The 25843-nt window shown below is 51.7% G+C and overlaps 1 protein-coding gene across 1 annotated transcript; it reads left to right on the top strand.

Moving 5' to 3' along the window:
- The first annotated feature begins 1550 nt into the window (after positions 1-1550).
- Positions 1551-25468, top strand: MATN1 (matrilin 1). The gene is made up of 8 exons (XM_074555720.1): positions 1551-1752; positions 5167-5513; positions 10753-10975; positions 15061-15186; positions 15436-15849; positions 19129-19281; positions 21496-21576; positions 23711-25468. Exons 1-8 carry the CDS (start codon positions 1665-1667, stop codon positions 23758-23760), a joined length of 1482 nt encoding a protein of 493 aa, XP_074411821.1. The 5' UTR covers positions 1551-1664; the 3' UTR covers positions 23761-25468.
- Positions 25469-25843: the final 375 nt, after the last annotated feature.

Below are 25843 nucleotides of genomic sequence, written 5' to 3'. Positions count from 1 at the left end.
CTCAGTCAAAGCCCGCAGCTGTCTGTCTGTCTGTCCGTCCCCAGCCTCTCCTGTTTATCTGCTTTGGGCTCTGGAGCCCACTCTGCTCACAGGGGCTCAGCCACACAGAGCAGCTCCTGTTCCCTGCAGGGAAATTCTTCTGCATCCGGATTGTCACCGTGCTCCCAAACCCTCCTCTGCCCTCCTGAGCCTCTCTCCACTGCTCTGAGGGCAGCAAAGGCCCTGGTCCCACAGGATGCTGTCCTTGGCTGGGCACAGCGGGGATTGAGAGGGGACCGTGTGACACTGCCACTGTCCCCTTTCTCTGGGCTCTGCAGGAGGGAGTACATGAGCCTGGTACCCCCATCCTTCTGCTTTGCTGTGCCTCTCTCGGCTGCTGCTCTGAGCCAAGCCCCTGGTCCCACAGGATGCTGTCCTGGGTTTGGCTCCGGTGGGACTGAGAGGGGACCGTGTGACGCCAGCACTGTCCCCTCCCTGCGCTCTGCAGGAGGAATGACACCAGCCTGGCACCCCGAGCCCTCTGCTTTGCTGTGCCCCTCTCTGCTGCTGCTCTGAGCCTTCCCCCAAGGCTCACAGGGATCCCAAAGGGATCTCCAGCCCTGCTCTTGGCACAGGTGGGACTGAGAGGGGACCGTGTGATACTGGCACTGTCCCCTCCCTGGACTCTGCCAGGGGAAGGACACGAGCCTGGCACCCCAGCCATCCTGCGCCTCTCTCGGCTGCTGCTCTGAGCAAAGCCCCTGCTCCCACAAAATGCTGTCCTGCCCTTGGCACGGGTGGGACTGAGAGGGGACCGTGTGACACTGGCACTGTCCCCTCCCTAAGCTCTGCAGGAGGGAGGACAGCAACCTGGCACCCCCATCCGTCTGCTTTCCTGGGCCCCTGTTTGCTGCTGCTGCTCTGAGCCAAGCCCCTGGTCCCACAGGATGCAGTCCTGGGTTTGGCACGGGTGGCACGGGTGGCCCCGGGTCATTGAGCCTCGCTGGGCTCTGCAGAAAGAAGGACAGGAGCCTGGCACCCCCATCCTTCTGCTTTGCTGTGCCTCTCTCTGCTGCTGCTCTGAGCCTTCCTCCAAGGCAGGGATCCCAAACGAATCTCCAGCCCTGCCCCTGGCACAGGTGGGACTGAGAGGGGACCGTGTGACACTGGCACTATCCTCTCGCTGGGCTCTGCTAGGCGCCCCGAGCCCTCCTGTGCCTCTTTCGGCTGCTGCTCTGAGCAAAGCCCCTGCTCCCACAGGATGCTGTCCCGGGTTTGGCACAGGCAGGACTGAGAGGGACCGTGTGAGGCTGCCGCTGTCCCCTCGCTGTCCCCCCGGCCCTGTTCCCCAGCCCTGCGGGCGGACAGCCCCTCCCAGGGCTGCTTTCAGTGCTGCCACTGTTCCAGCCCCGCATTCCGCACCTTCCCCCGCTCCCAGAGCTCCCGGTGCCCTCGGCAGCAATGGGGCCATTGTGGGGGGCTGGGGGCCCCGGGGGCAGGGCAGGGCTGGGCATCGCCCCCTCCCCACCCTGCAGCAGCATCTCCTCCTGCTCCTTCTCCCTGCCCCTCTCCCCTCGCTGCCCCCCCGGCCCCGCCGTGTCAGGGGCTGGCTCGGAGCCTCCGCAGAAGGGCAGGTTAATACTCGGGGCCAGCGCTCTGCCCCGCACTCGCAGCCCGGCTCAGCCATGGCCAGGATTTGCTGTGCCCTGCTGCTCTCGCTGCTGCTGCTCCTGCACAGCCCGGCCGCCTGCGGGGCCCCGCCGCAGCCCCGCGGTGAGTGGGGAGCGGGGCTGGGGGGCTTGGGGGGCTGGGGTTCCCTCTGTGCCTCCGGGGCACGGGGAAGGGTAAGGAGTGCCCAGCAACAGCCAGGGAAGGGTAGGAGCTGTGTCCGGTGTGTCCCCAGGGCAGCGGACCTGGGGCTGTGGGGAAAACACGGGTGGCCCCTGTGGGGACAGCACGGGTGGCTCCGTGGGGACAGCACGGGTGGCCCGGTCACCCCTTGGCGCTGGAGGAGGCCCAGGTGGGACAAGGGCTCTGCCTTCCCTCCCCTCTCCAGCTCCACAGGGGCTGGAGCAGGAGCTGGTGCCGGGGACACCTCCCGAGCAGGAGGGCTGGGTCCGGTTGCTGGGAACGGGACTTTCCCTGGATTTCCTTCATCCCATCCTGAGCGAATCCTGCTCTGTTTGGCTTCCCAGGTGGGCAGCCAGGAGCAGGGGAGCTGCCTGCTCTGCAGCTTGCATGGGCTCCAAACCCCAGCCTGGAATGAGTGCCAGCAAGGGCTGGACACCCAGGGAAGGGATGGACACTTGGGGCAAGGATGGATGCCCAGGAAGGGATGGACACCCAGGACAGGGATGGACACCGAGGGCAGGGAGGGACACCTGGGGCAGGGATGGACACTCAGGGGCGGGGATGGACACCCAGGATACCCAGGGAAGGGATTGACACCCAGGAAGGGATGGACACGCAGGGCAGGGATGGACAACCAGGGAAGGGATGGACACTGAGGGAAGAGATGGACACTCATGGCAGGGATGGACACCCAGGAAGGGATGGACACCTGGGACAGGGCTGGACACTTAGGGCAGGGATAGGGAGGGACACCTGGGACAGAGATGGTCACCCAGGGAAGGGATGGACATGCAGGGAAGGACTGGATACCCAGAATAGGGCTGGATATGCAGGGAAGGGAGGGTCTGGTCCTCAGGAGCATCTCTGCTCTTCCTGGGGCTCCAGACAGCCCAGGGATTCCTGGATTTCTCCAGAAATCACTGCAGGAGAGGCAAACTCAGCTGCAAGGGCAGACTTGAGGGAATTCAAAATGTTTGGAGAGTGTGTTGATGATGGCTCAGCCACAGCCATGGGCAGCCTGAGCTGTGCAGGTGTGACAGTGACTGCAGAGGCACCTGGGGCTGAGGGAGGGGGGATTGCAGATAAACTGAGCCCTTTCTCCACAGGAATTTGGGAAAGGAGGGTTCTCTTTGCTGTGCAAAGAGAAACAGAGCAGTGACTGAGCTGAGCCCTGCTGTGAGCAGTCAGCTCTCTGAAATAAGCCCCTTTTACTCCTGGGTTACTGTGCTATTCTCCCAGTGCTTTAATGGATATGGCAAAGATGCCCTGAGAGGAATTTTCTGCTAAGTCAGGGCATTAATTCAGCTTTTCCTGAATGATTCCTAGTGTGGATATTTGTAAATATAGAGTAAGACTTTATTTCTGGTTTAATTCCAGTTTGAACTAAACTATGCTGAGTCAAGGTGCCAATCAGAGCAAGTGACTGTCACCCCCTGGAGAGAATGGGCCTGTCCTGCAGCCCCTGACTGAGGCTGAAATCCCAAAATTCTCCCACTTGATATCCCTCCTTTACTCTTCCCTTCTCTGAAATAAACTCCACTCTCATAAAAAGAGCTTGAAAATGTTATTTAGGGTCAAATCACAGAGCAGAAATAAATAAAATAGATAGACTTCAAAATTTCTATTGGCTCCAGCTGTTCTTAGGGAAATAAAATAACTTTTGCTGCTTGGTTTGTCACTAAATCCAGGGATGATTCGGCACAAAGGGGGAGTTGTGTTTTATTTCTGGAGGAATTAATTGAGCCTTTCCCTGGACCTTCATTTCTCACCTGTAAACTGCCCCCCCCCCCCCCCCCAGAACAGGGATTCATGGATCTCCCTGGGAGTTTTCCTTCCTCTGCAATGAATTATGGGGGGAAAATGAAATTCATCCATATGGGAAAAATGTTAGATTGGATTGTTGTGGGAATTAGAGCTCCTGACAAAGTGACCACTGCCTGCTCTGCTCCCACCTTCCCAGACCTTTCTGGAGCAGATTCAGCCTTGATGCCTCTCAGGAAACAAACCTGATTATTTCATTTACAGATCCATCACTGAGTATTTATTTTTATCTGCCTCAAAGACTGAAAGCCCCATTAGATCTCACACTGAGGACCAGCTGTAATATTTATGCCATCATTTGGAGCAGATTTGTTGGCCCAGAAGCTCCTATTTAAAAATCTGTCCACAGAAATCTCCTTTATGACAGGAACTCCCTGGGCCCTGCAGAAATCAAATATTAACAGAGCACTTGACAGAGACAGGCTAAATGAGAAGAAAAAAATTAAAAAGAACAGGATGCTATAGATCTGCTGGGGGAAATGGGGCCATTCATTCAGGAAATCATAAAAAAAACACCAGGCTTTTTTTTTATGTCTTGCCACAGCTGAAAATGAAGATGGAAAATGGCATGAAAGCGAGAAATTAAAATAATAATAATAATAATAACAATTTATTCCATTTGTTGCATTGCTGATGCCTCCTGATAGCCTCTCCTTTTCACTGTGGGTATTCATGGGGCTATAGAGATTAATTATCTATTATTAATTATCAATTATGGGTTCCAGATTTCTCTGTTGTTTCCCCCTGACAGATGTGAACCAGCTCTGTGCTGTTACTGGGGTTTATTATTGGTGCCATCACTGGGGAATGGGGCTCTGGCTCCTGCTGTGCTGGGAATGTTATCCCTTAACCTGGGAATGTTGTTCCCAATCCCAGCTGATTGCTGAGTCTTGTGCCTGGTGCTGGTCCCGTTCCCATTAACTGATACCTGTGGGGATTGGTTATCCAGGTCTGAGGTGCAGTAATTCCTTTCCAGCCTTTTTTGGATGCAGAAATGCAGCTCAGGTTTCAGCCCACAGTTTTATCCTTCCTTCCCTTCCCTCCTCCCTCCCTCCTTCCTTCAGTGCTGTCACTCAACTCCTTCCTTCCTCCCTTCTGCCACTTCCGCCACTTCTGCCCCTTCCTTCCGCCACTTCCTTCCGCCCCTTCCTTTCACCGCTTCCTCCCTTCCCTACCTCCCTCCCTCCCTCCCTGCTGTCATTCCCCAAATTTATCCCTCCCTCCTTCTCTCCATGCTGCCCTAGGCGGATGAGGTTTCCTCAGAGACAGCCTGGGGTGACAAGGGACACGCTGCCCATCACAGGTCCATGTCACCCCCCAGGAACTCTTCTTCTTCCCTAGAAAAGCATTAAGAACATTTAAAATATTCTGTAAAACAGAGAAAGGACCAAAACCTGCAGCTCCTCTCCACCCAGTGCTGCTTTACCAGCACCGATCTACCCCTCTTGGGACACTTTTCCTTTGACACTTTCCCTTCTTTCCCTTTGATTTCCCCTCTGTCCCTGCTGTCCCCAGGCACCCTGTGCAGGACCAAGCCCACGGACCTGGTGTTCATCATCGACAGCTCTCGCAGCGTGCGGCCGCACGAGTTCGAGAAGATCAAGGTGTTCGTGTCGCGCGTCATCGAGGCGCTGGACGTGGGCCCCAACGCCACCCGCGTGGGCATCATCAACTACGCCAGCGCCGTGCGCAGCGAGCTGGCCCTGCAGGGCCCCCAGAGCAAGGCGGCGCTGCTGCAGGCCGTGCGCAGGATCCAGCCCCTCTCCACGGGCACCATGACCGGCCTGGCCATCCAGTTTGCCATCAGCCGCGCCTTCAGCGCCGCCGAGGGCGCCAGGGCCAGCGCGCCCAACTTCAAAAAGGTAAAATGGGGCTGGTTCCTCCAGCTCCTCGCTTGGGACTCATTGTGGAGTGGTTGGGAAAAGGAGAAAGGTGTTTTTTTATGGGCTTTGGTTGTGTGTGACATCTGGAGGTTGATTGTCACAGGTGGAAACCTTGGGGAGGAGCAAATGGGAGGTTTCAAAACCTCCAGGAAGTTCACACCTCTCAATTCTTCTTGGAAACCTTTGGGAGGTGCAAATCCCTCAATACTTGGAAACCTCTGGGAGGTGCATGCAGGAGGTTTGAAAACCTCCAGGAAGGTTTGAAAACCTCTCAGTTCTTCTTGAAAATATCTGGGAGGTGCAAAAGGGAGGTTTGAAAACTTCCACGAAGTTCACGTTTCTCAATTCTTCTTGAAGCCCTCTGGGAGGAGCAAACAGAAGGTTTCAATACCTCCAGGAAGTTCACACCTCTCAATTCTTCTTGGAAACCTCTGGGAGGTGCAAATCCCTCAATTCTTGAAAACCTCTGAGAGGTTCAAACCTCTCAATTCTTGAAGACCTCTGGGAGGTGCAAACATCTCAACTTTTCTTGGAAACATCTGGGAGGTTCAAACCTCTTAATTCTTCTTGAAAACATCTGGGAAGTTCAGACCTCTCAATTCTTCTTGCAAACCTCTGGAAGGTTGAAACCTCTCTATTCTTGGAAGCCTCTGGGAAGTTCAAACCTCTCAACTCTTTTTGGAAACCTCTGGGAGGTTCAAACCTCTCAATTCTTGAAGACCTCTCTGGGAGGTTCCAATCTCTCAATCCTTGGAAACCTCCAAGAGGTTCAAACCTCTCAATTCTGCTTGCAAATCTCTGGGAGGTTGAAACCTCTCAAGAATCCTCTGAGAGGTCCAAACCTCTCAATTCTTGGAAACCTCCAAGAGGTTCAAACCTCTCAATTCTGCTTGGAATCCTCTGGGAAGTTCAAACTTCTAAATTCTTGAAAACTTCTAGGAGCTTCAAATCTCTCAATTCTTGCAAATCTCTGGGAGGTTCAAACATCTTAATTCTTCTTGAAACTCATCTTTGGGGCTTAGTGAAAGAAAATACAAAACTCATTATAACACAGTCAGTCTTTGTCTCAGTGTTTGTTCTAAATGCAGTCTGACAATTGCACACAGCATTGGCTGCTCCTGCAGATTGGAGAGACATTTCCACTGAGCTGTCCACGAAGGTGCTGGGTCCTCATCTCTGGAATTTCTTCCACACCATTCAACATCCCTCTCCTCGTGCCCTCTTTTCCTGCTGCCAGACAGCTTCCCCAAGCCTTGCTGTTCCCTGTCACCTCTGGTTGTGTGGAACAAACTCTCCTGAATTTCCAGGGTCTCCCTGAAACCTTTCCTTGACAGCTGGAAGAGCTGGAGCAGTGAGTTTTGGAATGATTTATCCGAGGCATTAAAAAAAAGGGGGAAAAAAGGAAAACACTCCTTGTTTCCCTCTTCCCTTCCACTCTGGAGCAGATCCATGAGGCAGAATCACAGAAGGAGGTGGGGAGGGGTCTCTGGAGCTGCCCCTGATCTCCAGCGGGGCTGCCCAGGGCCATGCCCAGGTGGTATTTCAATGTCTGCAAGGTGGAAAACTCCACAACCCTTTGTGTTCTTGGTTCCCTGGTTATTTTTTCACTTTTCCCCTCTGTCTTGAATTCCAGCCATCTTTTCCCTTCTGCTCAGGGTGACCCCATCCCCTGCCTGGGAAGAGGAACAGGTCGTACAGGGATTTAGGGAGGTGAAGCTTCCAGAAACACTGGACACGGTCCTTGCTCCTTCCCACCGCAGAAATCCACCAAATCCTCGTGCAAATCTGGTTGTCAACATCCCCAAACATCACACGGTGCTTTGCTCTTACTTTGTGCAGCAAATGTCACCCCGGGGCAGGGAAAAGCACAATTTGTTTCTGGAGGAGCTCTGAGAAAAACCTGTTCCCACCTTCCTCAAAACCCGCAGGAAGCCCAATTACTTCCACCTTATTTTTTAGGGAAGAACAACAAGTAAATTGGCAAATTGCTGAGCAAATCCAGGGCTTTATGCAGCTTCCTGCCTGATTCTCCTTGGAGCCTGCTGGAACATCACGTTCCCAGGGCATAATGAGCCATCACTCCCTCATTAGCTGGGAAATGCCAGGCCGGGCTGGGGATAGCTGGGAATGCTCAGGAATGCTCAGGAATGCTCGGATGTCTGAGATAACCAGGAATAAATTGTATCAGACCACTTGGGATTTCCGTCTGACAGAAGGATGAGGGATCCAGAATGTCAGGAATTCACAGGGAAAGCTGCTGGTTAAACGAGCAAAAGGTTTGACATTGAAAAGCAAAATTTTGGAGTTTTCCCAGGGTAAAACTGAGGATCAGGGCAAAATCCAGCTGCTGGAGGCAGCAGAAGCTTCACCTTTTCCTAATTCCCCTCACATGGCTGAGCAGTGCCAGCCTCCCCAGGACCCAGAGGCTTCTCCTTCCCTCCAGGCCTTTCCCAAACCAGGCATGCACCAGGACTCAGCTTTTTCAATGGCAGGGAATTACAGAGATACTCAGACTGCAAATAATTTGGAGGTAGGTTTGAAAATAATAATAATAATAGTAGAAATGGACATTTTTTTCACATTGACTCAGGCTGGATGCAGGGAAAATATTTATGGTAGGAATCCTAGGAAAAAAACACAGGATTTCCAGATGATTGGGTTAACCAAATGTGATATTAAGAGACATTTTTACACCCTTTCTGTCAGGCTGTCACAAACAGGTGCCCTGGCTTCCTCTCACTGTTACATTCATTTTCCCCATGGGTTCTCTGATTAATTCCCAATCCTGACTCTGTATGCAGAAGTTTTGTTTTCTCCAACAGTAGAGCAGAAAGCAACATGAATTTTGAGTCATTTCTGGCCAATTTCCACACAGAGCCTTTATGACTATCTTTCCATCACATCCAGGGGTGGACTCTGCAGCCCCACCCCATCTGGGGTTTATCTGGGCTCGGGCTTATCTGGACTTGGGTTTAGCTGGACTCAGGTTTAGCTGAAGATGGAGAGGAGCAGATAAAACCTGGAGAATTTCTTGATTTAGGAATAAAATTGCAGGAGGACGGCTGCTGACATGACCTGCTGGCAGGGTTTGGTCCCTGATTTGATAACTCCTCTGTTCCCTGATTTGATAACGCCTCTGATCCCCGATTTGATAACTCCTCTGTTCCCTGATTTGATAATGCCTCTGATCCCTGATTTGATGAGTCCTCTGATTCCTGATTTGATAACTCCCCTCATTCCCTGTTTGATAACTCGTCTCATTCCCTGTATGATAACTCCCCTTATTCCCTGATTTGTTGACTCCTCTGATCCCTGATTTGATGACTCCTCTCATTCCCTGGTGTGATATCTCCTCTGATCCCTGATTTGATATCTCCTCATTCCCTGATGTGATATCTCCTCTGATCCTTATTTGATAAGTCCTCATTCCCTGATTTGATAATGCCTCTGATCCTTGGTTTGATGACTCCTATGATTCCTGATTTGATCACTCCTCATTCCCTGATTTGATGAGTCCTCTGATTTGATGACTCCTCTCATTCCCCGATTTGATAATCCCTCCAATCCCTGATTTGATAACGCCTCTGATCCTTGATTTGATATCTCCTCCGATCTCTGATTTGGTGACTACTCTGATCCCTGATTTGTTATCTCCTCATTCCCTGATGTGATAACCCCTCTGATCCCTGATTTGATGGCTCCCTGCCGCTGCCCGCCGTGCTCTGGGGTCTCTCCCCCTGTCCCCGGCAGCCCCGGGCGGAGCTCCTGGTGCTGCTCAGGCGGAGCAGCCCGGCTGGAGCTGAGGCTGAGCCGAGGGCTCTCTCTCCTGGCAAAAGGCTCCACTGCACGCACGGATCCAATCCCACCCCAGGAAAACCCCGGAGCTCCTTGGGCACATCCATTCCCCCACACCTGCCACATTGGCTGCTTTGCCTTATTTTTTTTGCCACGCTAGGATAGCAAGGCTTGAATTTGTTTATTTTTTCCCTGTGGAACCACCAGTTGCAGAATTAATTGTGCAGCCCTCAGGAAGTGCAGATAAACAGCTGAAATTTGATTGCAAAGCTCCACATTTTTCCTGTTTCTCCTGGTTTTTACAGAGGGGAAGCTCTTTCCCCATTCTGCATTCCAGCCCAAGCCATTCATTTGGAGTCAGCAGTGGTGTCACAATAAATTGGTTGTAAGGAAAAGTGGCAGGGGCAGTAGAATTGGCAAAGAGCAAGAATTCAGGTCTTGTGACAAAGTCTCTTTCAGAAGAAAAATAAAGAGGGAAAGGGATAAACCAGGAGCAGGACTCTGGGAGGCTTTTAGCTGGTTCAAGGCACCATTTAATCCAAGCTGAAATCCAGTTCCCACTTAAACCAGCTGCCACTTTAATGCTGAGGCTAGCAGGGGTGGGATTTAATCTCTGCTGTTTATTTGAACAGAGAATCACAAATCCTGGCAGGTCCTGACACACAGCATGATCTCAGGCTTCTTCTCCTCTCTCCCTATGGAGATGGTTCCAGTTCCATCCTTCAGCTCCTCCACCTATAAATGGGATGAACCCTTCATATCACATTTCCATGGCATTTCCTGAGATGCTGTGAAGCCCCACATTCAGCTGGGCTTGTCCGGAGTGTCCTAAAAAATCTTCAGTTTGGCTTGAGCTCAAGTTTGGCCATGAACAACACAAATTTTAATTTAGTTTCCTTAGAGGGGGATGCACCAGTTGTCCCGTGGTGAAACCATTCAATCTATGGCAGTTGTCCCTTGATGAAACCATCAATCCTTGGCATTGTCCCTTGGTGAAACTATTGATCCCTGGCAGTTGTCCCTTGGTGATACCATCAATCCCTGGCATTATCCCTTGGTGAAGTCATTAATCCTTGGCAGTTGCCCCTTGGTGAAGCCATCAATCTTTGGCAGTTTAACTTTTCCAGCTTGGAAAGAAACTAATTCCACCTCAAAAAAACATGGTTGGTGTGATCTCCAAAGAATGGGAAAAGCTGGTGGGATTCCCTTTTCCCTTAATTCTAGAAATGCAAACCCTTCCCTCCTACCCCGGCCTGTCCCATCAACACTCTGGGAATGTGGATGAGGATCCCAGTGCCCAGGAAGGCCGTCCCATCCCATCCCATCCCATCCCATCCCATCCCATCCCATCCCATCCCATCCCATCCCATCCCATCCCATCCCATCCCATCCCATCCCATCCCATCCCATCCCTCCCCTGCAGGTGGCCATCGTGGTGACGGACGGGCGGCCCCAGGACGGGGTGCAGGACGTGTCTGCCCGGGCCAGGGCTGCGGGCATTGAGATCTTCGCCATCGGCGTGGGCAGGGTGGACATGGGCACACTGAGGCAGATGGCCAGCGAGCCTCTGGACGAGCACGTGGACTATGTGGAGAGCTACAGCGTCATCGAGAAGTTGACCCACAAGTTCCAGGAGGCTTTCTGTGGTTAGTGCTGTTGTGCCCAGCCTGGGGCTGTGGGTCTGCCAGCCAGGAATTGGGAATGGCTTGGGTGGGAAGGGCCTTAATGCTCTGCAGAGAATCCTGGAATGCTTTGGGTGGGAAGGGACTGGAAAGTTCATCCATCCCACCCCTGCCCTGTCAGGGACACCTCCCACTGTGCCAGGTGCTCCAGCCTGGCCTTGGGCACTGCCAGGGCTCCAGGGGCAGCCACAGCTGCTCTGGGCACCCTGGCACAGCCCAAACCTCTCTAACCAGCCCTTGCCAGGCTACAAACCCCCTGTGGCAAATGGCACTGGGGGCACCTGCAACCAGCCAGGAAATCATTCTTTCCTTTCCTTTCTCCATTTGCTGCAATGGGTTTTGGTGCTGGTTTCCATCCTGGATTGAGGAATGTGAATGCCAGAGTGGTTTGGGTGGGAAGGGATCTTCAATGGCAGCTGATTGCAGCCCAGGGCCACCTGCCACTGTGCCAGGTGCTGCCAGCCCCAATGCCCAGCCTGGCCTTGGGCACTGCCAGGGCTCCAGGGGCAGCCACAGCTGCTCTGGCAATTCCAGCCCAGCCCCTGCCCACCCTGCCAGGGAACAATTCCCAATTGCCAAGATCCCATCCAGCCCTGCCATTCCTCTGGCACTGGCAGCCATTCCCTGGCTCCTGTCCCTCCATCCTTGTCCCCAGTCCCTCTGCAGCTCTCCTGGAGCCCCTTCAGGCCCTGCAAGGGCTCTGAGCTCTCCCTGGAGCCTTCTCCTGGTGCCAGGGCCTGCCCAGCCAGGATTCCTTCCCAGTATCCCATCCATCCCTGCCCTCTGCTAGTGGAGAGCCATTGCCTGGGTCCTGTCCCTCCAGAACCTTTTCCAAAGTCCTGCTCCAGCCTTTCCCATGGGAGCTGTACCTGTGCCCATCCTTCACCCCTCTGCTTCCTTGCTTCCCTGCAGGTTCAGAGCCCTGTGGGAATCAGGGGCTCTTTGAAGTTGCCTTTCCAAAACTGCAGGGTTTTGTTCAGGGAATTTCAGGTTTTGGTTAAAGAAATCTCCACATTTCACTGGCACTGGAGAGTTTGTAAGCATGATCCACACACTCCTGGGGGCACTGGTAAACAACCTGGAGAAGAGGGGTTTAGCTCACTGAAATCACACCCCTTTTGGGGCAGTGGACAGAATTTGTTTTGTATTTCCCCCCACCAGCATTGCCACTATAATTACCAGTTCAGCTGGGGTGGTCCCAGTTCCTGTCAGAGGCTGAGCTGCCTTTGCCTAAAGCTGCTTTTGGGGTTGGAAGCCTTGTGGGGCACGAATCTCTCCTGGCTGGAGCAGGATCTAATTCCTGTCTGCACAGCACATCAAAGGAGCCTGAGCATCCTAAAAACACCATCCTAAAACCAAAATCTTATAAAAACAGCATCCTAAAACTGCCATCCTATGAAAACAGCACTCTAAAACCACCATCCTATAAAAACAGCATCCTCCAAACAGCACCCTACAAACACCACACCACAAACAACATTGTACAAATAGCATCCTATAAAGCCACCATCCTATAAAACCACCATCCTCCAAACTCAATCCTCCAAACCCCATCCTCCAAAAACAATATCCTACAAAACAGCATCCTCCAAACACCATCCTACAAACACCACCCTACAAACACCATCCTACAAATGCAGCTTTGCTCCTACAGGAGCTGCTGAAGGACCGGACATGTTTTATTGCTTCCAAATGTGTCCCAAGGCAGCAGGAATGGGCCATAAATTCCCCTTTTCTGTCAGCAGGAGAGGCCTGGGGGCCTTTCCCTGGAATGAAAAACGCGTGGCAACACTTCCTGAAAGGTGTGATCTACCTGGAACTCCAAACACACACGGCTGGGCCTGGAGATCTCCCAGTTTCTGACAGGTGTAAAATCTCCTGGTCCAGCTCCAAGGCTGAAAGTGATGAAGGGGAGCAGCTTTTTGTCATGGAAATTTGGCTCCTCTGTGGAAAGGAGGGAAATTTCAGCTACAGAGTGAGCCGTGGATTATCCTCAGGTGATAGCACAGAATGAGTCAGGCATTACCAGGTGTCACTGCAGCAGCAGCTCATGGCAGAGGGAACAAACATCTCAGGCAAAGGGAGACAGAGAGACAGAATTTGAGGAATGGAATCCAGGCCATGAGTATTTGTGGAGTTTGTATTGGCTGCCCTGGGACTGAGAGGCAGCAGTGATGCCGAGGCCTCACCCCATGGTTTGAAGTTGTGGGGAAAATCCTTCCTGTGCCTCCCTGTGCAGATGGCAAAGCTCTTCTCATGGGAAAGCACTCAGGATTGCTGCAGGGAGCAGAGGACAGCTCTGGGGGGATGCCCAAGTCCCTGTTACCCTGCTCTGCATGTGCAGCTGCCCTAAACCATGCCAGGGATGGACCCAGACCCCCTGCTCAGGCACAGCACAGGATCTGTGGGACTGACAGCAAGGAAAAGTGCTTCCCACAGTGCCCAGTAAACTCATGGGGACACGGGAAACCCTTGGTGCTCCAGCCTGTGGTGAGATTACCCAGAGCACAGAACTACAGGCAGCTCCAGGGGCACTGAAATTCCCAATGATCTGGGCTGGAACAGTGCTGGCACAGCCACGGGAAGTGGAAAGGCCAAAAAAATGTACAAAAGATGAGTAGAGCAGAACACAAATGGCTCAAAATAACAAACCTGAACTCAGAAAGACTCTGCTCCACCTCCCATCCATTCACTCCAACCCAGTGCCTGGATTTCTGTACATTTTCCCTGGCATTTGTAGCTGAATTTGTCTCCCCAGCCCTGTTTGCTCTGGAGTTTGTTTGCCATCCTCAGTGTGACAGCGCTGTCACCCCCCAGCGCCACTGGCTCCCAGTGCTGCCACTCAGCTTCTGCTTGCTCAGCATCCCAGGAGCCACAGCAGGGCAGGATGGGCAGCAGGAGGGTTTGGAGAGCAGGGATCTGAGAGCTGCACATGAAGAGAGAGCTCTGAGGTGAATCCCAGAAGTGTTCACACATGAATGCTGTCCAGGAAGGGCAGCTGAGCTCCCTGCTCAGGATTGCACTGCAGAGCTGCAAAAATTTGGTACTGGCCAGCCTGGGGGGCAGCTGGGACCCAAACCTCACCCTGGAGCTTTGCACAGTGAGCTGTGCTGTAATTTGCCCCACACCCAGCTGGGTTTGCCCTCAGGGAAGATTTCCAGTCCTGGCTGTGCCTTGGAGCATCAAGACTTGTGGGAATTTCTTCCTTGTCTTATGTCTGTCTGGGTTTGAACAGCCAGGTGTCTGCTGAGCAAGGCAGGAGCCTCCCCTGAAATGGAAAATACAAACCCCATCCCTCTGAATTATTATTATTTTGAAATTAAGGGGCTCTCAGGCAAAGATATGGGAATAAGTATAACAGTTCTTTATTAGGGAAAAAATAAATATAAAAAAAAAAAAAAAGCAGTAATACAAAACAGCACTTCCAGAGTGAGAGCAGGCCCTGGCACGCTGTGGCTCAGGCTGCTGGCACAGCCCCATCCCATGGGGGCTCAGCCCTCCTGCAGTGCCAGCTGTGGCTCTGCTGCAGCAGGGATCCTGCACAAGGGGGGAGTTTTCCTCTGCAGCTCCAGGGCTGCTGCAGATGGGCCTGGGCTCCCTCTGGCCATGCAGGGCAGCAGAAAGCTGCTCCTCTGGCAATGCAGGGGGCAAAGGCTGCTGTGCTGTGCCAGGCTCAGATTGGATCCAGGTAGGAATGCTTGGCTCCTGCCCTGGGCGCAGCATCTGCCCATGGGATGCTGGAATTGGATCAGCCCTGCAGGGACACTCAGTGGCCATGGAGAGCAGAGATCTCCTGGAGGGAGGATTGGCTGTGGGAGAGATCAAGAAAACTGCCCCAAGAGCAGCAGAGAACTGCCCCAGCTCTGACAGGTGGGCACAGAACACACAGCCCCATTTCTAGCCTCAGACTCTGCCTCAGCACTGTCCAGGCTCAATGAGCTGTGCCCCATTGCAAAGCAGATTTAGTTATGGGGCCAATGTGGGGCTGTGCAGAGCCGGGTGTGGGTAGGGAGGCCCCTGCTTGAAGCCACCCCCTCCTCTCCTCGCAGTGGTGTCTGACCTGTGTGCCACGGGGGACCACGACTGTGAGCAGGTGTGTGTCAGCACCCCAGGGGCCTACAGGTGTGCCTGCAGGGACGGCTTCAGCCTCAACAGCGACGGCAAGACCTGCACCGGTACGTGAGGGCTCCCTGAGGGGATGGTGGTGACAGCACTGGGATGTTCTGCTCAGGGAAGGCAGAAAGGGAAACCCTTCTTCTGAAAGAATCACTTTCAAAACAGTGTTGTGCTCTCCTGTTGGGTTTTCATTGATTAACCCCATTTCCTCAGGGAAAACCCATTTCCTTAGGGTTCTATTTTCCTACATGATTTATTGAGGCCTTTGCTGCTGTTTTCTTCTGCCCTCTTCTCCTGTTTTCCCTAAGCTTGCAATGGTGGCTTGGGGTCTGCTCTGGATCTTGTGTTCCTCATCGATGGCTCCAAGAGTGTGAGGCCTGAGAACTTTGAGCTGGTGAAGAAATTCATCAACCAGATCGTGGATTCTCTGGAGGTGTCGGACAAGCAGGCACAGGTGGGGCTGGTGCAGTACTCCAGCTCCGTCCGGCAGGAGTTCCCTCTGGGCCAGTTCAAGAGCAAGAAGGACATCAAAGCAGCAGTGAAGAAAATGTCCTACATGGAGAAGGGCACCATGACAGGCCAGGCTCTCAAGTACCTCGTTGACAGCTCCTTCTCCGTCATCAACGGAGCCCGGCCCGGCGTCCCCAAGGTGGGGATTGTCTTCACTGATGGGCGCTCACAGGATTATATCTCAGATGCTGCCAAGAAAGCCAAGGACTCAGGTAGGGCTCCTGAACATTCTGGGGCTTCTTTCTCCCTTGGCCCAGGCAGGACTTTTTCCCTGGATCTGTCTTGGGATACACACAGGTTATACTGAGTAATTCTGGGGAGATGTTCCCTGACTAGCCTTGCTCACAGAGAACTGGAACACCTCAGTCTGGGTGTCAGGTGCACCTTGGTTTGCTAAGAGCTGGTTTTAGTTCCCCTCTGTGTCTTTGGAGGAGTTTCTGCTGGTCAGGGTGGAGTTTGGGATGGACAGGGTGGAGTTGGGATGGGATGGACAGGGTGGAGTTCCATCCCTTAGGATGGGATGGGATGGGACGGGATGGGATGGGACGGACAGAGTGAAATTCCAATCCCTGGAATGAGATGGACAGGATGGAATTCCATCCCCTTGGGATGGGATGGGATGGGATGGGATGGGATGGGATGGGATGGGACGGGACGGACAGAGTGAAATTCCAATCCCTGGAATGAGATGGACAGGATGGAATTCCATCCTCTTGGGATGGGATGGACAGGGTGGAGTTTTAACCCTGGAATGGGATGGAAGGATGGAGTTTTGCCCTGTGGAATGGGATGGACAGGATAGAGTTCCACCCCCTTGGAATGGGATGGACAAAATGGAGTTTTACCCTGTGGAATGGGATGAGCAGGGTGGAGTTGCACCCCCTGCAATGGGATGCACCCAGGTCTAATTGCTCCACACAAATGTGGAAGGAAGCTGCAGGGGGAATTTGGAATTTGGAGGTTTCAGCACCATTAGGGTTGGACAGGGCTTGGAGCAATCTGGGACGGTGGAAGATGGTGGAGCAGAGGAGCTTTAAGGTCCCTCTTAACCCAGCCCTTACCCACTCTGGGATTTGTCTGGGGCTGGTCAGGACGCCCAGCCCAGCACCAGAGGCACACAATGAACCCCAAAGCAAAGACAACCAAGCCCAAGATTTATAGGGCCAAGTGTGGCTCGGTTTCATCAGCCTCAAGGCCTGGAAAAGGCAGAGGAAAAGCAACAAAACAATAAACAAAGCCCAGACATGGGTTAAGGAGGAACCTCAGGCACATTAATAAGGATTTTTCCTCAGCTGCTGTTGTAGGAAAAACACTCAGTGGCCACACACTGATGGATTCCTGAGCCTGAGCCCCATGAAATATTAATGCCTTGAGAGCTGCCCCTCTGCTGACCCTCTGAGCACATTCCCAGGCTCTGACACCCCGTGTTAAATGCATCCAGCCCCTGGGAATTTACTCAGGAATTGCTGAATCCTTCCCTTCCTTTTAACTTCGCTCTCCACCACTAGATGGGACTCAGGGCCAGCACATAACCAGAAAGGTCAGGGAGCTCGTGAAAAACCAATGTTTACAAAGCACTCTGACATCTTATGGGGCTGTTCAGCTCTTATAAAACAAAAGGTTCTTATAAAGTGTATTTATAGAATTTATTCCTCCCTGGTGATAAAACTTTGTGCCTTGTCTCTCTCTCCTCTCTTGTCCCTGCAAGGAAATCTCTTATCTGTCCATGAGTTATTGCTGTGGGATAAACAAGTGCTTAAAATGAGACTGCAAAATTGTTCAGTGAGCTGAGCCTCAGAAAAACAACACATATTGGATATATCCAGAGAAAGAAAGGCACAAAGGGGATCAGGGAAACATTTCCTGTGCCTGGGCATGGACAAGTAGAGACAAGTATTTCAAATCAGGGCTAATTAATACCACCCAAAATGGGAAAATTGCATTTCAGTTCAATAGAAACAGGTTTAATGCAGCTCAATCTCCTGACAGAGCAGGACAAGTTGTGAACTCCCAGTGGGAGCAATTTTGGACAGAGACTCAGCTCAGTTCTGCTCCACTGCCGGGGGACTTTGCCACTCAGGGTCTCGTTAACAGGGATGATTAACAGTGGCTGAGCTGTTCTGGAAACTCCCACAGGTCCCTTTTGCTACATTATCACTTCCATATCAGAGGGATGGTGTTACCATCACCTGCCCTTTCTTGCATCTCTAAAACCTTGCTCTTGTTGTCATTGGCTGGTAAATTCTACTTAAACTCTGCTTGCAAAAATATTTTGGCCCCTGGTTGACCTGGCTGAAAGGAGCATCTCCAAAACCTTGTTCTTATGGCCACTATGCCCATAACCTGGTTAATTTTAATAAAATTTCCACCTGCAAAATTATTTTTGGCCTGTTTGACCTGGCTGAAAGGAGTCTGGAGTAGTGGGGGTGGAGGGGGTGTCACAATCCGTCCTTACGAACGGGTTTTGTGATGGTTCATGGATTTGATCTCAGGGTGCAAAAAATCGACACAGCACAGGGTGTAATAATGAAGGTGCAGTAATAATCAAAACAAATGCACCTTTATTGAATGACCACAGCAAAATGCGATAGAGGGATTAAGGGAGAGAAAAGATAGAGAAAGAGAGAGAAAAGAGAGAGAGAGAGAGATTGGGGTATATAGCTACCAAATGTAGAGATGAAGTCCTTTGGTCCAGTCCAGTCGAGGATCCACCTGTTATGAGGGGAGATCTCAAAATCTCTAGCTAACTCAGAGGGTTTTATTATGATAACTCTGCTGGAAATTGCGAGGGTGGGGAAACAGATGCAATAAGGAACAGATGTAACAGGTAGTCCATGTTCTCAGCAGTAAACAAGAGCCATTGTTTTCTTGGTCCAGCGGTCACAACCTGCAGGCAAACATCTCGCTTTGGTCAGCTTGCCTCCCCCACACACCTGCCCCGGGCTGGGGGTTTCAGTCCCAGTCCTTGGAAGGAGCAGAGGGGCCTTTGCACATGGGGGTTCCATGTCTCAGTCCTTGATGGAGAGGCTCCTTACATCTCAGTCTGTCTGTCACGCTGGTTGTAAAACAGGTGAGGGTCTTCTGTGGGAGACCACCTGAAACTCAGGAGAAGTCCAGCCAGGCCGAGAGGTGGGACAGCTCCCAAGGCTGTTGTTGCAAAAAGGGCACGGTGCCCCGTTCTTCTCATTGGGCTCAGTGTAGCAAACAGCAAACAACAGTTGTGAAAACAATAATTTAGCACTATGCTTTCAGGTCTCAGGGCCTTGTGGCATGTGACTTTCTCCTACAGAGAAGACAGGGGGGGTCTTCTCTTCAGTGGTCCTCAAATGAGATTTGTGAGGTAGATGAGGGAAAATTCAGACAGACTCTCACATGGGGCAATTCTCAGTGAGGATCTGGAGCTGTGTGGGGCTGGGGGCTCAGGGATGCCCAGCCTGGCAGGGTGGCCCCGTGCCAGCCCCGTGGTGCTCACAGGATCCCGTTCCTGGCAGGATTTCGGATGTTTGCCGTGGGAGTGGGCAACGCTGTGGAGGATGAGCTGAGGGAGATCGCCTCAGAACCCGTGGCTGAGCATTATTTCTACACTGCTGACTTCAGGACCATCAGCAAGATCGGGAAGAAGCTGCAGATGAAGATCTGTGTTGGTGAGAGGGGGCTGCGGTTCTGCCACAGCATCTGAAGGGTGTAGCAGAGGGGGAAATGCCCCTCCAGAAACCACCAGGTGAAGATCTGTGTGGTGAGAGGGGACTGGGATGGAGCAGCTTTGTCCCAGTGTTTGAAAAATGGAGCAGAGAGATGAAAATGCCCTTGGAGAAGCTGCAGATCTTCAGTCTGTGTTGGTGAGAGGGGATTGGGATGGAGCAGAAGGATGAAAATGGTCTTGGAGAAACTGCAGATGGAGATCTGTGCTGGTGAGAGGCAATGGGGATGGAGGGGTTCAGTCAAGGTGGGAGTGGAGGGATGGAAATGGCCTTGGAGAAGCTGCAGATCCTCGATAAGGATCCTCGGTAAGAGAGGACTGGTGTGAAAAATGATGCTCACTTCCAAAAATGTAAAAGGTTTATTAAAACCTTATCAAATCCACAACAGCAGACCGAATAGAGAAAATATCACAGCACGAGGAGCAGAGGATGTTCCCCACCATGTGCTCACCCACACCATGGAGGTTTCCCCTTTTAACCCTTTGGTCCCCCCAAAGTTCTGTCCATGGACTCCTCCTTCCCTGCCCAGGGTGGAGATCACTGCCTGACACCTGGATTGGGGGGCAGCTGTTGCCATGGGAACGAGTGACCCTCCCAAATGTCCCAAACCCAGGGCACCCTGAGAACAACACAAGGGGGTGAAACACAACTATAAATCTATAGAACTGCTCCTGACATAGATACAGGATATTTGCCTTTTAATTGTGAGAGTCAGCCATGGCATTGCTCATCTGTCACAGGGGGATGGAGGGGTTCAGGCAGTGTACAAGGCTGGACTGGAGGGGTGGAAATGCCCCTGGAGAAGCTGCAGCTGAAGGTCTGTGCTGGTGTGAGGGGGACTGGGGAGGGAGGGGTTCAGTGACAGCATTTGCAGCCTGGAAAAAAGGGATGAGAATGCCCTTTTAGGTGGATGTGATAAAAACCTCCAGTTCCCAGTGTGTGGAGCTGGCAGAACACACAGGAGCATCAGGAGACATTGATACTTTGGGTGGTTACCTGAGGCAAAGCAGCCTCCACACCTCAGTGTCCCCCTCTCCCAAATCTCCATCGCCTTCCTTTCTCCTCCACCTTTCTGCCCTTCTTTTTCTTCAGAAATTATGAATGTGTCTCCAGGTTCCTTAAGATAGGATTTCCTTTTCTCCTGGAGAAGTTGGAGAGGGATAATCCCTGTGTCTGCAGAGCCAGGATTGCAAGGCAGAGACTCTTAGACAAGTCTCATTAAAAAATTAGGATCAATCCAAGAACAAAGTATGGGATCTATGGGATCTATATGAAACCCCCAACAAATTGTACTTTAAAATCATTCAAATACATTTAAGCTTCAGCCTTAAAAAAAAAAAAAAAGTAAATTTCAGAAAAACTGTTTGTTTGTAAAATATTAATTTGGATAAATATGTTTACATTTGAGTATTAAAATAAAAAGGAAGGCAAGGAGATATTTGCATTTTTTTCATGCCCAGTGCCAGCTTGTATTTCTCAGCAGCTGCCATAAAATCTTCTGGTAATCTCCAGCTTTAGGTTACACCTGGCTAGTTTAGACCTGTTGAGTTTTGGTGTAAGTGATTAATTACCTTTAAAAATTCTGTCTTTTATTTACTCCTCCTTTGCTCAGCTCAGAGTGGCCTTGTAACCCCTCCCTTTCTTTCCCAGGCATTTTTTTCCTTCTGTTCCAGTCTGAGTTAATTTCCTTGAAGAACAGATGTAAATTAGTGACATAAATTAGCAAAGTGATTAACGCTCATGGTTCCACCCCCTCAAGGAGTGGAGTTACTGAAGCAAAGCTCAAACCAGTCCTGATGGCAGCAGTGCCTCCAGTTTTAATTGGATCTTGTTGGGGAGACAGAGGTTGGTTTTATTTGGTCCAACTCCAATTTTAGGGCAAACTTGAAGCATCAGGTGCAGAGCTCAGTGAGTTTCCAGAGAGATGGAAAGCCAGGAAAGACTTCCCATGGCTGAAATAACAGAAAAATGTGACATTCTCTGTTCATCTGAGGTTAAATTAGAAGACATCAATCAGAAAATTAGAAATAATTACATTTTGATTTCCTTCCCGTTTCTGACATAGAAAAGAAGAATTGTGCTGTTTTACTGTGCTCAGAGATTTGGATTAAATCCATTTTTTTGTGCCACTCATCCTCTTGCTGTTGTGACCCACAGAGGAAGATCCGTGTGAGTGCAAATCCATCATGAAGTTCCAGACCAAAGTAGAAGAGCTCATCAATTCCTTGCAGCAGAAACATATCCTTTGGAAGAGTGGCCAGAACTGGGTGGGTTGGGCTGGGAATCCAGAGGGACCTTCCATGGGGAAGGTTCAGGAAGGTGGGAATGAGGCAAATCTGGGGGTCAAATCTGGCACTCAGAGCTCCGGGCTGGTGACAAGGTAGGGAATGGTTGAAAGTTGGATTCGATGGCCCTGGAGGGCTTTTCCAAGCTTTTCCAGGCTCTGGGATTCTGGGATTGTGGGGAGATGGGTCCTGAGGCACCTGGAATGGGAGACAGGGAGTGCCTTCAGAGCAAACATCCAACACTGCCCAAATTCTTCATGGACTGCAGGGACAGAGGGACATCAGAACAACTCAGAGGGTAGGAGGGTGGTGTGGAGAATCCAGAGGGACACATCCACTTGTGACGGTGGTCACAGGGGTCTTAGGATGAGGGAAGAGACGTAGATCTGACTCTATGTTACAGAAGGCTGATTCATTATTTTATTATATATATATTACATTAAAACTATACTAAAAGAATAGAAGAAAAAGTTCTCATCAGAAGGTTGGCTAAGAATAGAAAAGAATGATAACAAAGGTTTGTAGCTTGGAGAGAAAGAGAGACAGCTGTGCCGTGATTGGCCATTAATTCCAAACAACCACATGAGACAATCACAGATGCACCTGTTGCATTCCACAGCAGCAGATAATCATTGTTTACATTTTGTTCCTGAGGCCTCTCAGCTTCTCAGAAGGAAAAAAATCCTAAAGAAGGATTTTAAATGAAAATACATCTGTGACATCCCCCGACCCCAGGTTCTCCCAGCTGGCCAAAACTCAGTGCTGGGAGATAAATCCTGATGGAACTGTTCCCTGGAAGCATCTCCAGCCAGGTGAGTTGGATCCCATCAGAACCCACCTGGTGGGACTGAGTCCTGCCATGCTGGGCCTTTCACTAAGTGGCAGAAAGAGAAAAAAAATCACAAAAAAATTGTGAGTAGGATTAAAACTTCTGAAAAACAGAATTCATGGAGCCTCGGGGTGGCTCACAAGGGCAGGGGAGATGTCTCACCACTGAGGATCAGGAGAGGATCTAATTTTAAAAGGAACATTCTGATTTCTTCACACATTTCTGGGCCCTGCTGTGGCACAGCTCTGTTCCTCCTCCCAGGAGCGAGATCCGGGTGAGATCCGTGACCTGTGTGGTGCAGAGGCCACGGGAAGTCACAGCTCCCACCTGGTGGGTGGCTCTCCAGGCACACCATGAACGGGAATTAGTGAGAGGAGCAGAAAATTGCTCTGGCATGCCAGGAAAAGCTCTTGCTGCTCTCCTCAGGGTCAGGGGCTCTGTCAGCCCCTCCTTTCCCTCCTCCTCTGGGAGTGAGCCCGGGCAGTGGGAGGATGTGTGAGCACAGGAGCTCCTTCCTGCAGAGAATTCCACCAGCCTGGGAGCTCTGGGAAACCAGAGGGGATGGGCACAGATCCCCTCTGCTGCTGCTCCCATCCTTACCCCAGCCTGGGACTGGGGAATTATTGAGTGGTTTGGGTGCAAAGGGCCTTAAAATTCCTCCCATCCCATTCCCATGGCAGGGACACCTCCCCCTGTGCCAGGTGCTCCAGCCTGGCCTTGGGCACTGCCAGGGCTCCAGGGGCAGCCACAGCTGCTCTGGGCACCCTGGCACAGCCCAAACCTCTCTAACCAGCCCTTGCCAGGCTACAAACCCCCTGTGGCAAATGGCACTGGGGGCACCTGCAACCAGCCAGGAAATCATTCTTTCCTTTCCTTTCTCCATTTGCTGCAATGGGTTTTGGTGCTGGTTTCCATCCTTGATTGAGGAATGTGAATGCCAGAGTGGTTTGGGTGGGAAGGGATCTTCAATGGCAGCTGATTGCAGCCCAGGGCCACCTGCCACTGTGCCAGGTGCTGCCAGCCCCAATGCCCAGCCTGGCCTTGGGCACTGCCAGGGCTCCAGGGGCAGCCACAGCTGCTCTGGCAATTCCAGCCCAGCCCCTGCCCACCCTGCCAGGGAATAAGTCTTTCCCCAAATCCCATCTAAATCTCTGCTCTTTTAGTTAAAACCTTGGCCCATCACTCTGTGCCCATATAGAAGTCTCCCTCCCAACATTCCCAGAAAAATTGCTGCTTTTCCTCCTTAATTCCTCCTCACTGGAAGCTGTGGCCAAAAGAATTGAAGCCCTGGAGAACAAGATCATCTAAAACCCCACTCCAGCAGTTTTTCACCTCCTTCCCAAAGTAACAGAACCAGAACTGCTCCATTTTTCAGGGAGGGCAGCTCAGCCCCAGGGCTCTGGGCAGCTTTTATTAAGGTCTAGGCTACCTGCATTTGTTTAAAAGGAAGAATTATTACAGTAGAGCAGACTTTGTATAAAGGGCAGAGCACAGGGTGTGACTGAGAGTTAGACCAGGCTCGAGTTTGCTGCATCCTATAGAGTGCATATATTCAAAGGAAAACCTTGAAAGATTTTTTTATTTAAAGCTTAATATATATACAGTGTGTTACTGAGTACTTGATGATGAGTTCTGTGAATCCTCTGCTGCAGCTTTTGTTCCTATGCATGAAATAATTTAATTTAAAAGTCAGAGTGACTCAGAGTCACCCTCAGCTGCTGGGTGTAAAGGCCAAGGCTGAGCTCCTGGTGGTTGTCAGTGATTAAGGTGAGGTTTAGTCCTGATCTGAGCGTGCTCTGCAGGCAGGCTGGGCCAGGCTGCTCCTGCCTGGGCTCCTCCTGAGCTCTGGAACTGGAAGGGGAAAAGCTTTCCCAGCAGGGAATGGTGGCAGTGTCCCAGTGCCTGGGCTGAGCCTGCTCTGGGTGATGTGCAGGGACCCTCTGTGGCTCTGAGTGCCACCAGCCAGGAGATGTCCCCTGCTCTGGGTGACCCTGACATTGTGCTGGGTCTGTGGCTCTGAGTGCCATGAGGTACAAGATGTCCCCTGCTCTGGGTGACCCTGACCAGGCTCAGGAACCCTCTATGGCTCTGAGTGACACCAGCCAGGAGATGTCCTCTGTTCTAGGTGGCCCTGACATTGTGCCAGGTCTTTGGCTCTGAGTGCCACCAAGCAGGAGATGTCCCCTGCTCTGGGTGACCCTGACACTGTGCCAGATCTGTGACCCTAAGTGCCGCCTACCAGGAGATATCCCCTGCTCTGGGTGACCCTGACCAGGCTCAGGAACCCTCTGTGTCTCTGCCACCAGCCAGATGTGCTCTGCTCTGGGTGACCCTGACATTGTGCCAGGTCTGTGACCCTGAGTGACACCAGGCAGGAGATGTCCCCTGCTCTGGGTGACATGCAGGGGACCTTCTGTGGCCCTAAGTGACACCAGGCAGATGTGCCCTGCTCTGGGTGACCTTGACATTGTGCCAGGTCTGTGGCTCTGAGCACATCTGACAGGAGATGTGCCCTGCTCTGGGTGACCCTGACCAGGCTCAGGGACCCTCTGTGCCTCTGCCACCAGCCAGATGTGCCCTGCTGTGTCCCCACACCCTCAGCTGGAACTCCAATCCATCTCCCACCCCAGGAATGATGCTGGAGCTGCCCTGGGATCAGAGCCTTGGTCCCTGCACCCTCCCAGGCTCAGCCCAGACCTCAGAGCACCTCCAACACCTTGGAGCACCTCCCAGGCTCAGCCCAGACCCTGCAGACTCTGCTGCTCCCAGATTTCCTGTCAGTGTGGGCTGGGAGCACCTCAGGCTGCCTGTCCCTGCAGCTGAACCTGGCCATGGATCCCCACAGATGCTTGGGGGAGGTTTATGGGGTTTAGGGATTTCTTTATGGGGTTTTATTTTTTGTATCAAAATATTTATACTTGAGACTATGTGAGAAAAGCTTTTCAGGGCGACTTGGCCCATTCAGAAGCGTCACCAGAGCAGATGTGTTTTGGTTTTGGGGAAATATTAAAAGTTTGCTGGAAATTTGGGAAGCCAGTGTCGTCCTTTGTGTGAGTGCTGAGTGCTGAGGAGGTTGCCTGACAACAGCACCTCCCCAAAGGCTCATTAGCAGGAGGGAATCATCTCATGTCACATCCTCTTATCTCTGTGAAAGAGAAGAAATGGGTTCAGAGAGAAAGGCAGACCCTTCTCTCCAAACAAAACCTCTTTTACAATAAAAATAATTTCTTTCACTCCTGGAGATGGGGGATGAATTGAGCCTTGAGTCAAGGGCTGGAGGCAGCTCCTGATGGCCAAATCTCACCCTGGCAGGCAATCCCTGAATATCCCAGATCCTGGGTAACCCCTCCAGCTCCTGAACTTCTTGGGATGAGTTCCTGTCTATTTTTCC

This window comes from Zonotrichia albicollis, chromosome 20, assembly GCF_047830755.1.
Source record: "Zonotrichia albicollis isolate bZonAlb1 chromosome 20, bZonAlb1.hap1, whole genome shotgun sequence".
NCBI lineage: Eukaryota > Metazoa > Chordata > Aves > Passeriformes > Passerellidae > Zonotrichia > Zonotrichia albicollis.
Note: the sequence above shows the minus strand (reverse complement) of the source record. Positions and strands in the feature narration are given on the sequence as shown.

What these genes read in the sequence shown, in the direction of transcription:
- MATN1 (XM_074555720.1), top strand. Translation starts at nt 1,665, where the DNA reads ATGGCCAGGATTTGCTGTGCCCTGCTGCTCTCGCTGCTGCTGCTCCTG. An exon ending in GGCCCCGCCGCAGCCCCGCG is followed by an intron (nt 1,753 to 5,166) that starts GTGAGTGGGGAG and finishes TGCTGTCCCCAG; the next exon opens with GCACCCTGTGCAGGACCAAG. An exon ending in CGACGGCAAGACCTGCACCG is followed by an intron (nt 15,187 to 15,435) that starts GTACGTGAGGGC and finishes GTTTTCCCTAAG; the next exon opens with CTTGCAATGGTGGCTTGGGG.